Source organism: Oratosquilla oratoria, chromosome 13 (genome assembly GCF_046742065.1).
Source record: "Oratosquilla oratoria isolate Oo_2021 chromosome 13, ASM4674206v1, whole genome shotgun sequence".
In the NCBI taxonomy this organism is placed as follows: Eukaryota; Metazoa; Arthropoda; class Malacostraca; order Stomatopoda; family Squillidae; genus Oratosquilla; species Oratosquilla oratoria.
In genome coordinates, this window is record NC_134789.1 from 36,878,043 (window position 1) to 36,893,858 (window position 15,816).

Genomic DNA, 15,816 nt, shown 5'->3' on the forward strand with positions numbered 1-15,816 from the left:
AGAGGGACAACAACCAGTGCTGCCAGATAAAGATCGTCTGTCGCCAAAGATGCATCGCGCCAAGAAAAGGAAAAGTGCACGCTTGGAACCTGAGCAATATAACCCTGGTGGATACTAACTGGATTCATCATATAAACCTGTAATTAATCAAAAGCTGGCAACAAAGAGTAGGGTGGTGCCTTTCAACACCATAACATCCTAAATAATGAAAGGGGACCAGTAGCCATGAACAAAATACTATGACGCTCATTCCTGAAAAATTTGATTTTTGCACATTTAACTTGATTCATATCCAAAACGCCTTCAATGATTTTCAACTGCAAATCCTTTTTGGATTCAGCATAATTGGGAGAACATTTGGAGGCAGATTTATGTCCTCCTGTCAAGGACTAGTAGGATTTTTTCATATATACTTTTTTTTTTCATCAACTTCGGATTTTTTTCTCATAACAGACTGATCAGAACATCATAATTCTGCCTCCGTTTCTTCATCTATCTTAGCCCATTATAAAGACAAAAAATAATCAATATCCATTCAAAGGTCTATCCTCTGAATCAATTTCAAAATTTTAAAAAATCACCCCTCAAAAGTGAGAAGAAAAAAAAAAAAATCACAAAAAAGTATAACATAAATGACTTGAAAACTTTGTCTTGTCTCAGAGAAGATACCACCGTCACTAGGAAAATATCTCGGCCACGATCATCTTAATACTCACTTCCAGTTTGCTGCCCCTCTCTCCCCTTGTACCTCTCATCACCCCACCCCCACCTCTTTTGCACACCTTCCCTAACTTCCTCAATCCCTCCTCTGATCCTGCCACAAGTGCAGTGTCATCAGCAAACAACAACTGGCCTATCTCCCACTCCTCTCCACTCTCTTCAACCACCTCCAATCCCTGACCCACCACCCCATCTGTGTATGACTATTGGAAAACAAAAATTAGTATGAAAAGTTACTAGGGGTAATGCTGCATAATTATATTCAGTTTTTTGGGGGGCACCCCAAGACCAGAGCCATGTATCACATATGTTTGATTCATTATGGACTATTGGGACCAGTACTTATATCCTTGTGGACAATCTTGTGCAGCCAGCATAGATAATATAATTTTTGTTGGTCTAGTTAGTTTGTGTTAATAGTTTGGCCAGTAGTGTATTTTTGTAAGAAATTGTGGAGGGATTATGGAAGCATTGGTGTTATGTCACCCAAGATTGTGGGTGGCAAGATGCAGGGATGGCCCATCAAGCCAAGAAAAGAGGAAGGGAGGGGTGAATGGGAGTGGAGTATGTGGGGATGAAATGGGCAGGAGTGGATTTAATGCCTTTGACTTTGGCTACCTCCCCCATGAGGGTGGGAAAGGTATGTACTGTTGTTTTGGGGGGAGGGGGAGTTGTATTGTACTAGAGAATGGGTGGTTGTTGCAGTGTTGTGTAAATCGAGGCACTGTTAATATGTGTGGTATTGCGAGAGATGGGGATAAGTGTTCAGTATACATACATATACCAAAGGCTTTCCCCCCCCTTTGTAAGGGAGGTAGCCAAAAAACATATATACCATGGGCTTTTTTCCCCCTTACAAGGGAGGTAGCCAAAAAGAAAAAGGCATAACCATTCCATCCTGAATACACTCCACTCCCCTCCACCCTCCCTCTTATCTTGGCACCTCCTGAATGATGGGTCATCCCTGCATCTTGTCCACTGCCCAGGGTCAGAGGCAGTGTCGCAAGACACAGCACATCCACAGCAAGGCTGCTTCATTAAATTGGCAACCCCCCCCCTCTCTCCTTCCCTTCATGCAGAAAAGAGGACTAGGAGGAATCCCTTCAGGCTGCATCAAATTTTTCTCACATACTACCTCACCCCCAATCCCACCTCATGTATCACATCATCCATATTAAACCATTCTCCATTCACCCCTGTCTTCTGTCCTCTCCCATCCTTCCTCAACAGACATTCCCCTCTTCCCCAGAGCCCCTTTCACCCCATCCATCCATCTCATCCTAGGTCGCCCCCTCATCTTCCCTCCCTCCACATCTGCCTTCCATACCTCTTTCACTAGTCTTTCTTCACTCATTTTTTCAATGTGTCCAAACCATCCCAATACTCTTTCATCCACCCTATCTCCCAACTGCCTTACCACCCGTTACTCCTCCTCATTTCTCACACTATCCAACCTAGTAACCCCTATCATACTTCTCAGACACCATCTCACACACATTCCAACTCCTCTCTTATGTTCCATGTTTCTCCCCCCTACAGTGCTGTCGGCACAATCACTCCTTCATACAATCTCCTCTTAGCATCCATTCCCAAATGTCTATTCCTCATTACACTTTTCAATCCACCAAGGCATTTACTCACTTCTCTCAATCTACATTCTACTTCCACCTCCACTCCACTCTACCCTTTCCTACCACATTCGCACCCAAAAAAACAAAGGTATAAAAATCACTCCCACCTATTCCATCCCTATCACACTCCACTCCTCCACCCTCATATCTTGGCACCTCCTGGATGTTCAGTATAGCTTCTAAAAGTGTCATGGGTGCATGTGCCTAGTTGTTTCTTCTAAAACAGATGCAGTCAGTTTTATATTGCTGGAGGAAGATGTACACATTTTCTCAGTTTGGGGCAAATCCTTGATAGAGTGCATTAGTTTCATTTGGTGTGAAATGATGGTAGTTTATGTTACACACCCTTGGGGGTTGGTGAGACTTCTTGGTCACTGCAGACTGAAGCCTTTCAGTGAGCATTTTTTGGAGTGGTTAGAAACAAGTCTGAACTTGATAGTTATTTAACTTCAATTGGGTCTGGTAGGGGCATTGATAGCTCTAGGAGGCTTACACAACGGATGGTTTGGACATATGGAAAGCAGGTGAAAGATGTGGAAGGCAGAAATGGAGGGAGTGACCAAGTATGAGATGGATGGATGGGGTTAAAGGGGCATTGGGAAAGAGGGGAAGGTCTGTTGAGGAAAGAAGAAGACAGAATATGGTCAGGGGAGAATGGTTGTGAATATTTTGATGCAGCCTGAAGGTATTTCTCCCTATCTTCTCTTTCTGCACAAGGGGATGTGTTGCCAATTAACTGAAGTGACCTTGCTGTGGATGTATTTACCTAGTTGTATTATACGGGACCCGTTCTTGTATCTACAATTTACCGCCACTCCTCACTTTCCTGCCTTGTGTGACCCCAAATACTATCCACTTCCTCCAGCCTCTCCTTTAACCACTTCCATACAGCGACGCCTACGTAGGCGGCATGAGGAGCAAGTGGGTACTCGATGATGCCGATGTCGGCATCTTGATTATATTTATTGTAGTCGTACCTACGCAATCTCCATTCTCTCTAAACTGGCTTCATCAATTTTCTATGGTTATCAAAATACACGGGTGAAAGAGAACGAACAATTGAGCACCGACTTTAATTTTTATAATGCGATTATTATGATGCAACATCACACGTAGGGCAGCTAATGCTGCCAGACATGCGATGTGCCCCAGAGTGAAGACGTTAAGACTTGTTTCCAACTCACTGCCATCATATCTCCTTGTACATCTGACCCTGCCATAGGTGCAGTGTCGTCAGCAAACAACTAGCTCACCTCCTATTTTTCTTTATCTCACAGTCCCCTGGCATGGTAAAATGAAACAAATTCAGGTAATTCTCCACTTTAATCTGTTATCATCATTTAAACACCAGCAATATAAATTCTTACAATGACATGATGATGAAAGATTGACATGGAGTTTACTCCAATAAAGTAAAAATAGATCTCGTTCACTTTAAAGATAAGTGACTAATATCCTTATGAGAAAAGACAGGTACATAATAAACTAAAACTGGAAGAAATAATTAACACAGAGCTTGACAGATACACACTGAATCACTGTTTTCCTATGCAGGATAATTTAATTACCTAACAAAGCTAAAAATTCCAATACTACTGGATCTAGGCAAGCACACCAAGGTATGGAATGAGTGTGACTCTGGTTACCTGACCTGGTTGGTCCTGTCTCGCTCTCAAGAGTTGGGAGGTCCAGTCACAAAAACAGATGGGTCTTCTTGGCTATTCCTTTCATGGAGCACTGGACTATTTAAGCTCTGTTACAACACTTGTGGGTCTTTCACCTGGATGAAAGCCTATTTATAAGGATGATGGGGAAATTCAAAATCGGAAACTCTAGTGGTCCTTAGCCTCTACTCAAAAGGAGCACACATGGATTTGGCCTGTGCTCTTACTCTCTTTTCGTACTCCAATCGGTTTTGGCTGTAAGTCGGAAATGATCGAAGATTAGAAAATAAACACTGCACTTCAATCAGGACATATGTTTACAATGGAGACAATGTTAACGACAAGTGTGGAGTGCAGGGAGAAAGGTTTGCATAACTAAAATATGACATAGCAAAAAGTTGTGGCTGTAATGTTCAACTTTTTTTCACTGCTAATGAATTGTCTTTTCTGGATGCTGCCATGCAATTCTGTTCACCTGAAGAACACATTTAGCACAAAAAGTTGGCAAGCCTTAATTACTAAAGACAATTCTAAAAATCCAAAGGAAGTCCCCTACATAGCAACAGGGTACAATGAAATGTAGAAGTTTGTCTGAATATATGTATAAATTACTACATGCATGTACAGCACTGAAAAACAGGTAAGAAACTGAGCTTACATGGTCAAGGTATTTGCTGAATGACTAGTGACAGTTTAATGTGTGTATAATCATACAAACACAATGATAGGTACACAGTTCTATGCTAGAAGCACTAGAAGCTGGAAAAATAAAAAAATAAATCAACAAACAAAAGCAGCTCAGTACTATAACATATCCAATCTACCATCAGTACCATACAATCCATCCACTTGGATCACTAAACCATCTCTCATGACAGACCATCTGACTATAATCTACCAACACTTGCATGCACAAACAAATGGTTCTCAAGAGTGATTGAAAAGTATCATCTGCAGATGGATGTAGATTATATGAAAGGGTGATTGTGCCTACAACCTTACACTAAGTGGGTTAGAAAAGTGGAATTAAAGTGAGGCAGGAAAGTAATTTAAATGGGAGAGGGAATATAAGAAAGCAAGGGAAAAGGGGGGTGGGGAGAGGGAGCAAAACAATGGGATGAAAGAACGGGGAGAGGGAGCAAAACAATGGGATGAAAGAACGGGGAGAGGGAGCAAAACAATGGGATGAAAGAACGGGGAGAGGGAGGGAGCAGACGAGAAAAAGAGGTGGAGGGAGGGGTTGGAGCAGACGAGAAAAAGAGGTGGAGGGAGCAGACAAGAGAAAGGGGTGGGGGGAAGGGGGCAAGATAGGGGTGGAAGCAAAAGAGAAATGGTTTGATATCTAACAAGCGTGGAGGAGGGAGCAAAAGAAAGGGGGAAGGAAGCAAAAGGGGTTAGAGCAAAAGAAAAGATACAGGGAGGGAACAGATGAGAGAAAGGGGTGGGGAGCAAGATAAGTGGGAGGAAGCAGAAAAAGAAAGTATGATACTCATCTAACGAGGGGGGGGGAGGGAGCCAAGAGAGAAAGGAAGGAGCAAAATAGGGGGGACAAAAGAGAGAAAAAAAAAAGGGGGGGGCAAGAGTGTTGGTTGGAAAGGTAACAGAAAAAAATAAATAAAATAAATAAATTCAAAGCTCACCAATAAATGGTGTAAGCTTCAGCTTGGGCAGGGTCCTTGATGTTGGGGTCATTTAGAAGATCTTGAATACCTAAAAGGATCTGCTTGATCGTGATGGCTGGCCTCCAGTCCTTCTCTTCATCCAACAAAGACAGACAAACTGTGCCTGTGATATAAAAGAGTTGAAATGTTAATATAAATACATACTGCTGACAACGGAGAGAATTTACATTATATTACTTATCTATATATACATACCAAGGGCCTTCTCCCCCTTACAAGGGAGATAGCCAGTCATACATACATATACCAAAGGCTTTTTTCCCCTTACATGGGGGGTAGCCAAAAAGAAAAAGGCATAGAAACCACTCCCACCCATTCCATTTCCTATATATTCAACTCCCCTCTACCACCCTCCTTATCCTGGTACCTCCTAGCCAACATACATATACCAAAGGCTTTTCCCCCCTTATATGGGGGGGTAGCCAAAAAGAAAAAGGCATAGAAATCACTCTCACCCATTCCATTTCCTATATATTCCATTCCCATCCACCCTCCTACCTCCCTCTTATCTTGACACCTCAAAGTCATCTCTCTACCTTTCTTGAATTCACTGTTCCTCAGCAATTATTCCCTCTGTTCCCATCTTAATCATCTCAATTAACACCTTCCTATATGCCTCTCCAACTATGCTCAACAAACTTGTCCCTCCAAGATCAGTATATTCATATCTGTCCCCTTTTCCTTTGTAAAGCAAAACTCCTTCAGTCATCCAGAATAAACCCCCTCTTTTGACACGTTAAACAAATTCACTAGCCAATCCACTATAACTATACCACCTTTCTTCAGTCCCCCCTCGTAACACATATCCAACCCAGATGCCTTGGCAGCTTTCATCATTTGTAATGCTCCTTGTACCTCATCTCTTCCCATAACCCTGTGGATTTTCCTCTCCCATCGTAGTCCTGTTCTTGGCTCTCTGCCACTGCGCTCTCTTACAGGACCACCACATACAGTTACCTGTCCTTGGTCCCCCTACATAACTAAGACCAACATATGAGAGCATCAACTTAAAACTGGATTATCTTCTGACCAGCCAATTTTAAGTCAAAGACTACCACCTATATACAAAAAAATAATTACCGAATGACAATCTCCTTAAAACCTATTGCTAATATTCTTCCGAAATGTGAAATGAAGCATTTCTCAAAACAACAAAAACACACAGAAGAGCCTACACACTTCTCGATACTAACTTACCAGATGGATAAACATTTGGGTGAAAGAGTGGTGGTTCAAACTTGCACTTGGGTGGAGTGGAGGGGTAATCATCCTTGAAAATCATTCTGAGGCGGTACAAACCGCTCTCCCATGGTGTCTGTCCCACAAAATAGTATTTAAACATTAAAAACCATAAAAAATATCTATTCAACTTTATACACACCTATAGCTTTTAATATATTTTGCCTTCTCTTTTTAATCCTGGAGGAGAACAAAATGTGGGGTTATAAGGTACTCCAGGAAAAATGACAGCTAGTTACATTAATGAATGCTACCCTGGTTATTTTTGGGTTACAAGTTACGGTTGAATATATTGTGGAGACCTAAAAGGAAGTTATGCTTGGAGAGTACACAGATTGGTTGAGGAATTCTGGACGAATGGTAGTGGTAATTGAGGGATCAAAATTAATGGAAAGGATGACTTGTTAACTTCATGACATCTTACCCCTTTCTTTCCAGGAATGGCACATTCCCAATTCATTAAGTTTAGCGATCCTTCGGCATTTTTAGTGGGTCGTGCAATGAAGCCCTGTAAGAAGATAATTCATCAGGTTTTTGTGTCAAGTACATACATACATACACATAACAAAGGCTTTTTCCCCTTTACAAGGGAGGTACACACACATAACAAAGGCTTTTTCCCCTTTACAAGGGAGGTACACACACAAAGGCTTTTTCCCCTTTACAAGGGAGGTAGCCAAAACACAAAGGCATAAAATCCAATCTACCCATTCCATCCCCATATACTCCACTCCCGTTCACCCCCCTCTCTCGCTCTTATCTTGGCTCCTCTTGCATGACAGGTCATCCCTGCATCTCTCCCACTGCCCAGGATCAGAAGCAGTGTCACAAGATACAGCACATCCACACCATGGCAGCTTCATTAAATCAGCAAACCCTCCCGTGTCCCATCATGCAGAAAAAGAGATGTGGAGAAACCCCTTCACACTGCATCAAATTATTTTTTTCACATATACTCCCTCGAGTACACAAGTACATAAATATAACAATTAACTTAAGTTTCACTGACAGGAAAATACTTCTGACCTATATATGACAATAGCCCTTGGGCTCTCCAATACATCTTTCAGTGAAGAAATTTGATTGTTCGATGTGTTTATGTGGAATTGTTTATATTTCAATGAAAAAACAGGACAGAAGCAGTCACTGGATGTCACCCTATCCTAATGTGAAAAAGTGTAGGAAATACAGCTGAAGCTAATAAAGCCCTTGGACCTCGTTCGGAGAGTGTGACGTTTGCCTTGGGATGTGCCTCCAGGTAGAGGCAAGGGTATTAACGAGCCTTGAAAATTAGCTAAGTGGTTATGTAGGTAGATTATGGAGTACATACATACATATACCAAAGGCTTTTTCCCCCCTTACAAGGGAGGTAGCCAAAAAACAAAGGCATAAAAACCATTCCCACCCATTCCATCCCTAATACACTCCACTCCCCTCCACCCTCTACCTTCCCTCTTATCTTGGCACCTCCTGGATGATGGGTCATCCCTGTGTCTTGTCCACTGCCCTGGGTCAGAAGCAGTGTCGCAAGACACAGTATATCCACAGCAAGGCTGCTTCATTAAATCAGTGACCCCCCTCCCACCCTATCCGTCCACTCATGCAGAAAATGAGAAGATGGGGAGATTTCCCTTCAGGCCATGTCAAATTTTTCTCACACATACTACCTCTCCATGAAAGCTCAATACTTCACCAACCACCCCTACTCTTCCTGGCATCAACCGCAGTAGTCCCTCTCATGAGAATCAAGAACGATGCTTGTATTCATGATACCATCCGGCACTCAGAATACCAGCAAAGAATAGGCCAGGCAACAGATTCAAAATTGCCCTAGAAGCAACCATCTCATTGAGCATTGCATCCTATGTTGCCCCACACAATTATTCCCAGACACCTCCCCTTCTTAAGTGACCTATAGGTCTGTCCATTGGCCAATAAACATTACTTACGAGCAATGATTTTCCTGCTAAAGACATCTGGGTCCATGAATTGAACTGAGGTTGGCCAATAAACATTACTTACAAGCAATGATTTTCCTGCTAAAGACATCTGGGTTCATGAATTGAACCGAGATAAACTCAAGATACATACATCATACTCAAGATACCAAACTCCACATAATTCAAAAAAATCACTTCCCAGTGACTGGTGGATGTCACAGGTCTTATGGAAGAAAACCAGGGCAACAGAATGGCAGACACTTCACAGTAAATAATTATTACATGTACTTTCTAATGCAATCAAAAACATTACAAAAAAAAGGGAAGAGGAAGTTTAACTAATGCAATGAAATGCAAATGGAAATGCAAAAAAATAATAAATAAATAAAATAAATAAATAAATAAATAAAATAAATATACATGGAGGGGGTGCAAAAATGATGCAGGTTAGGTTACATGGGAAAATTCAAGAGCAGATTGGGTTAGGTCATTGATATTGTCATTTCTTAGAATTCCATTTGTATACCCAACAACAGCTTGGCTTCAACCCACTCCATCACATGCCATCCCTTGAAATTACATTCAACATTAAAAGCAATTTCTTTCCTACATTCTATAACACTATTCACAATCTACTACAAACACCATTCATACATCCAAACTACCACAGCCAAAGACAATATTTTCAACATTTCAGTAGACAAATTCAGACACATCTAAACTAAAACTTACAAAAGGATGGTCTTTTCTCCATGCCTTTCTTTCCTCTGCCAATCGTGCAATAGCAATTCCAGACATGTTCTGTTTTCTGAAATAAAGAATTCAGAATTGTATAAAATTTGGTAGAGCTGGGTATGGTTACTAACCATCCTTGCAATTGTCTTCCATAAACATCATTTAATCTTTGTAATCTAAAGTGTAATCATCTCATTGCCCTACATATTTCTAAATTATTCAAAATTCAAATTATATATTCATTCCATTAAAACCTGACCACATACTCTTTCCAAGTTTGCTTTCAGGCCTCATGGCACCACTTGCAGGAGTGAGCACCCAAGCCTATATAAACATTAATAAACATTAAGCCTTATCTTTATTATGTGCTCCGAGGGCACAAGTGATACTTCAATTATAGAACACCTAATGACTTGTTGGGCAAACCAAAATACATCCCATGCCTATGGTTGAGTGAAATTTTCAAACATCACCTTGCGGTACAATACTCGGCAAGGAAGAATGAAGATGTCAGCCAAAGTTATATCTGCCTCTGAAGATAGTCACTCTGTCAGGCACCATTGTTGGCTACTACCTGACCACTTACTCTACACTACGGACATTGGTCTACATTTACGGCCTGACAGTGTAGACAAGTGTTACTGACTGCAGTGTTCTTATCCACACCATCTTTATTCTAAGCTACACATTGTATCCTGTTTGGAAGTGCATAATACATACTTCAATTGTAATCATGCTGCACCCCTAACCTCCACTGTTTAAAAATTCTTTGTGGTGCACTTAAAGCAGTAGAAATTACACCAATGCTTTAATTTACTTCATTCCCAGCTTGGTGCTTTTCACACACAACTCTCAAGGGGATATCCAATCCCGACAACCATATTGCTCCCACGGATACACTAAACTTAAGTCAACAGTTTTGCTTTTTTTGGACACAATGTCATGATCTCAAAACAAGTTTGAAGCTGAAATTCAATCATAGGGCACATATAACCACCACACACAACTGATGTCATGACAATTCAAGAAAGTCATAGATGGGTTCTTCTAGAACTTTATTTGTAACCTAGCCACCCTGCAAATAAAATATTGTTGGGAGACAACTCTGGTGGATGGGTTGCACATATTTGAATTGTACATTTTTTGAACAACACTTAAGATTTTTTTTTTTTTTTACATTTCACTTAAAATAGCATGATTGGGTACATTTTAAATTTTGCATCCAGCAGGTCATGCTTAACCTGATGATAAATTATCTTTACATAATCATTTCAGGAAAGTATTCCTTACAATATTCGAGAAATACCTGTATAATGTACATTCAGTCTATGACAACAGCATGGGCTATTGGACAATGCTAGTTTCGTGTTAAACATCAGTGTTGTGTGTTTCAGGAATTTTCCCCTCATTTCATTCACATATTGGGAAATCACATTTAATGTAAAATATGTCATTCAGAACATTATTTCTTTATCATGCAATCACATTTTTCACTCCTTTGTTTTTTTACATTTAAAAGATTTTCATCTATGGAATGATCAAGTTAGATTAATTAAGGTTACATTTGGTTAGGAGCTATTGGACAACAAAAATGGTGTGTTTTCTATCTGTTTGCATGATTCTGGAATTTTAACTAGAACATTTACCAAATAATTATGCAAATGCATTATTCAAATATATATTTCTCTGAAATTGCACAGTATTGTGTTGCAAGGTCCATTGTGTAAATGTCCAACTACTGGGACATGGAAAAAAAATTATATATATACCAACATATATATATATATATATATATATATATATATATATATATATATATATATATATATACACACACAAACATAAATGTATACAAATAATAATATAAGCATAGAAAATATTTTCATAGTACTTTATTGATATAGGTTTAAAGAAGTATTACACCACATCCTATCTTCATAAAAAATCTATTTATATATCTAGAACTTTTCCCCATATAAAGGAGGTAGCCAAGTCAAAGGCATGTACCCACTCCCACACACCATCCCCTCGTGATCTTAACATTTCATGGATGACGGGTCATACCTGTATCCCACCCACTACCCTGGATCAGAAGTAACGTAACAATTACATTCACTGCAAGGCAGTTTCGCCTAATCAGCAACCCCTCCTCTGTCCCCTCGTGCAGAAAAAGAGAAGACTGGGAGAAATCCCTTCTGGCTGTGTCAAAATATTCACCCATAATCACCCCCAATCTCCCACCCCTCCCTTCCTTGTTAAACCGTATCATCTATACACAGCCACTCTCAATTGATCACTACCTCCTGTCTTCTCCCTTCACTGCTTATCAGACATTCTTTTCTTTCTCAATGCCCCCTTCACCCCATCCATCTCATTCGCTCCCTCCACCTCCGCCTTCCACACCTATTACTAATCTTAAAAAAATAACAAAATAAAACCTTCCACAGGCATTTGCTTGTGTCATGTGTACTACTGAAGTTTACATACCACAAATATAACCATACTAACCTTAATATCTGTTTACAGCATGAACATTGTATTAATATTTACTTTCAACCACAACTTTCTATTTTCTACACCATTATATTTCCACAGTACTTGCAAATCTACCATCTAATGAATTATAGTACCACAGTGATAAATACTAAAATCATACATTTGCATTTCTTCCCTTATTCTACGAGTTATAACTATTCTAAGTTGAAGAATATTACCACAACAATGGATTACAAATTCCGTGGGTGCTTCCGGTACCTGAGCCTCGTAGTCAATAACTGCGCCTTACTTAATCACAGCTTGTCTACAATGTTAAGAAGTATGTTTGGCCATCAATATTTGTTTAATAAATTTACAAATAGAACACGAAAGACGATATCGCTAGTCGTGTGACGCTCACTTTATTTAGTATACGGTTCCCATTACCGTCACACCACCCTCGACTTGCACCATTCCCGCCTCACCTAATAACTGTGACATTTACTTCACTAACCTCGTTCTTTTCTTCTCAACTTTATCCGCAAAATACTCACATTATGTCACAAACTCTAGGCATTTCTGTGTGATAATTTTAACAACTTACCGGTATTTTCAGGTCCTCCACAAAGTCTTCACACTCCCTTGTTGTCTTCCAAACAAATCCCAAGGAAAGACGGTCTCGCGAAATCTCGTGAAAAGCCGTTGAGGTATGGCGGGAAATTTGAATTCTACGTGGTTTATTATATCATGGAATGGAAATTTTAACTTTTATATTAGCTAGACTTGGAGGATATAGATATCACAACAAGAAAATCACCAATAAGCTTTAGTATTGTATTAATAATGGCTAAAGTAAACATATTTACGTCATTTATATAACGTCTATAGGTATACGCTATATTTATTATTTCATATCAGTGAAAGACACACACGCACACGCACACACAAACTGGACAACGAGTTTAAGAGCAAACTAGACACTGTGAGATACAAAGGCGGGACCTCACGAGCGTAGCTCCCCTTCCCTCAAAATACAACTAGCTACACGCACGCACACACGCACATGGTCAGGGGAACAAATTAAGAATTACCACATGCCTCAAGGATGTGAAGAAATGTAGTTCTCCGTATAGATATATAGATACTTGGAATAGCTATGAAGACGATATAGTCCAATATCAAACAAGACATGAGTTTAAATCTAAATATGATAACTGGAAGTCAAGGATATAGATTAAGATGAAACTGTACATGTATATGAGGCTAAGCATTACAAAAAGAAAAAATTGGGAGTAGGAGACGGGACACATCGAATGTTGTTCCATTCATGTATACTACAATTACTTAAATGAAATTAGATTAACAATCAAACACACTCACACACGCAAACACATATACACATATATATATATATATATATATATATATATATATATATATATATATATATATATATATATATAGAGAGAGAGAGAGAGAGAGAGAGAGAGAGAGAGAGAGAGAGAGATTTTATTACCATGTCGACAATTAACCAGCAGCCTATCTTTGGGGATCATGTCGCGCCAAAAAAGTAGCGCCATGGAAGAAGCAGAAGCTTACGAAAGGAAAAAAGAAAAGACGAGGGGTAATAATACAAATTAATAGTGATCAGCAAATCACTGAGTAGACATTTGTATTTTGTTTGCAATTATGTAAGAATGAGGTGTGACTGGCCAGTAAGGGCGTTCCTAAAGTTCATAACGTAATGAGAGAGATAGAGATAGATAGATAAATATATATATAGAGAGAGAGAGAGAGAGAGAGAGAGAGAGAGAGAGAGAGAGAGAGAGAGAGAGAGAGAGAGAGAGAGAGAGAGAGAGAGAGGCAAATATGGTGAAAGGAGGCACGCACACAAAAGATAGATAGAGAGGAGGGAAGAGAGAAATAGAGAGAGAGAGAGAGAGAGAGGTGAGAGAGAGAGAGAGAGAGAGATATGGTGGAAGTGGGGGCACGCAGACAAAAGAGAGAGAAAAGGGGGAAGAGAGAGACAAAGGGAAAGAGAGAGAGAGGCAGAGAGACAGAGAGGGAAAGCGAGATAGAGAGAGATAATGGAAACGGAGAGACATAAGAGAAAGAGAAATTTAATATTATCACGAAAAATTATAATTAATAGGCAATTAGTCCTTTGTTCAGCAGTAGAACCCGAATGGCTGAATAACAGAACGACTAAAACCTTGCAATACAAAAATACAATGTTCAATTCTTAACGTGAATATTCTACATTACAGCTTAATTAACTCTATTTATTCCACATCTTATTGTTTATCTGGCGGTTGCACTCTGCTTCATCTAATCAATAATCAGCAGAAGGGTCTGAATGTGTTTCAAGCTGCACAGCTCACAGCCTGACCTTACTGTATCCGATAGATTATATGGAGCATTTAGAAAACGACGGGGAATGACGCAGTTATGTATTATTATTTTTGTTTATACATCACAATAAGGATTTGAAGAAATATTATTTTTTATTCCTATCTAACCATTTGCAGCCGTTGGTAACTCGAAAATATATGTGTAACCAAACAATGTCTCTATTTACCTCTGGGAACAATAATTGGACTTCAACCCAACAAAAAATATTGGAACCTCGTGACGTCACACAACACACACATTGGCCTTCTGCTCAACACAACAGAGAACAGTGCGTAATGCTACTGTCAAGTTGTTTTGCTAAACAAAATAACTTAGCTAACTTGTTTTCCATGTGCTTTTCAATTTTTAGAAGGTTGTAACTTAAGTATATATATATATGTATATATATATATATATATATATATATATATATATATATATATATATATATATATATATATGTATATATGAATATCTGGGGAGCAGATTTTGTATGCATGCATTGTTAAAATCGACAGCGTTAGTGAGGTTATTTTAATGCATGCATATGTATATATATATATATATATATATATATATATATATATATATATATATATATATATATATATATATATATATATATATATATATATATATATATAACCTTACATGCTTTTTGTGTTATCAGCAATTGTATTTGTTATTTTGAACTATGTTCTTGTCATTATCATTACTTCATGTATACTAATCATTTGCCAAATATACTTATACATTGGGGTGTATGTATATATGTACTCATATGTATTATACATGCATGTATGTATGTATGGATGGATGGATGGATGCATTAGGAGTATACGACAGAGGGACGCATCGTTCCACACGCCGGCGCCAGTTCCTACGGTCTCTCTGAGCGAGCTTCCATGCAGACACCCTTCCCTCCCTCTCCAAACAACTCGCGACAGGTTCAACCAACTTGCCCTAACCATTAAGTCTTATGAGAAACCTCTTCGTCTACTCCATCGAGGTTAGTCTCTGTGGAGTTAAGCCTGTGAGTGGAATCAACAACAGGGGTAACGTGACATATAATAGAACTTGACGTTCACGAATTGTTTTGGTAACAGGGCTAGACTTGAGTCTTACAGAACAGCCTCTGGTTTGATACAAAGTCATTCTAACGATACTATGGTTCTCTCAAGGCAGCTCTTAAGATGTCGAGAAGTCTCTTCAAGTAGGTATTCAATGTCCACGTCCCACAGCCGTACAACAAGATATAGAGCACAAGTGACTTGAAGAATAGGATCTTATTTCTCCCACATTACAAAGGATTACAAAGGCTGAGCATGCCGACAGGAGA

The 15,816-nt window shown here is 39.3% G+C and overlaps 1 protein-coding gene across 3 annotated transcripts; it reads right to left on the reverse strand.

The window, feature by feature from the left end:
• Positions 1-3,659: 3,659 nt before the first annotated feature.
• lwr (ubiquitin conjugating enzyme lesswright) lies at positions 3,660-12,972 on the reverse strand. Of its 3 annotated transcripts, XM_076197051.1 has the most exons (7): positions 12,691-12,764; positions 9,878-9,935; positions 9,609-9,684; positions 7,361-7,444; positions 6,895-7,012; positions 5,656-5,800; positions 3,660-4,270 (listed from the first exon to the last, which is right to left on the reverse strand). In XM_076197051.1, the coding sequence occupies exons 3-7, from the start codon at positions 9,672-9,674 to the stop codon at positions 4,201-4,203; spliced, it is 483 nt and encodes a 160-aa protein (XP_076053166.1). In that variant the 5' UTR covers positions 9,675-9,684; positions 9,878-9,935; positions 12,691-12,764; the 3' UTR covers positions 3,660-4,200. The 3 variants fall into 3 exon arrangements, with proteins under 3 accessions (XP_076053166.1, XP_076053163.1, XP_076053164.1); XM_076197048.1 differs by lacking the exons at positions 9,609-9,684; positions 9,878-9,935 and adding an exon at positions 12,953-12,972 and having other exon boundaries at positions 12,691-12,814; XM_076197049.1 differs by lacking the exon at positions 9,878-9,935 and having other exon boundaries at positions 12,691-12,772.
• Between the last annotated feature and the right edge of the window lie 2,844 nt (positions 12,973-15,816).

What these genes read in the sequence shown, in the direction of transcription:
- lwr (XM_076197048.1), bottom strand. An exon ending in CCCAAATGTTTATCCATCTG is followed by an intron (nt 5,801 to 6,894) that starts GTAAGTTAGTAT and finishes TTTATATCACAG; the next exon opens with GCACAGTTTGTCTGTCTTTG. An exon ending in GAAGCTTACACCATTTATTG is followed by an intron (nt 4,271 to 5,655) that starts GTGAGCTTTGAA and finishes TCCGACTTACAG; the next exon opens with CCAAAACCGATTGGAGTACG.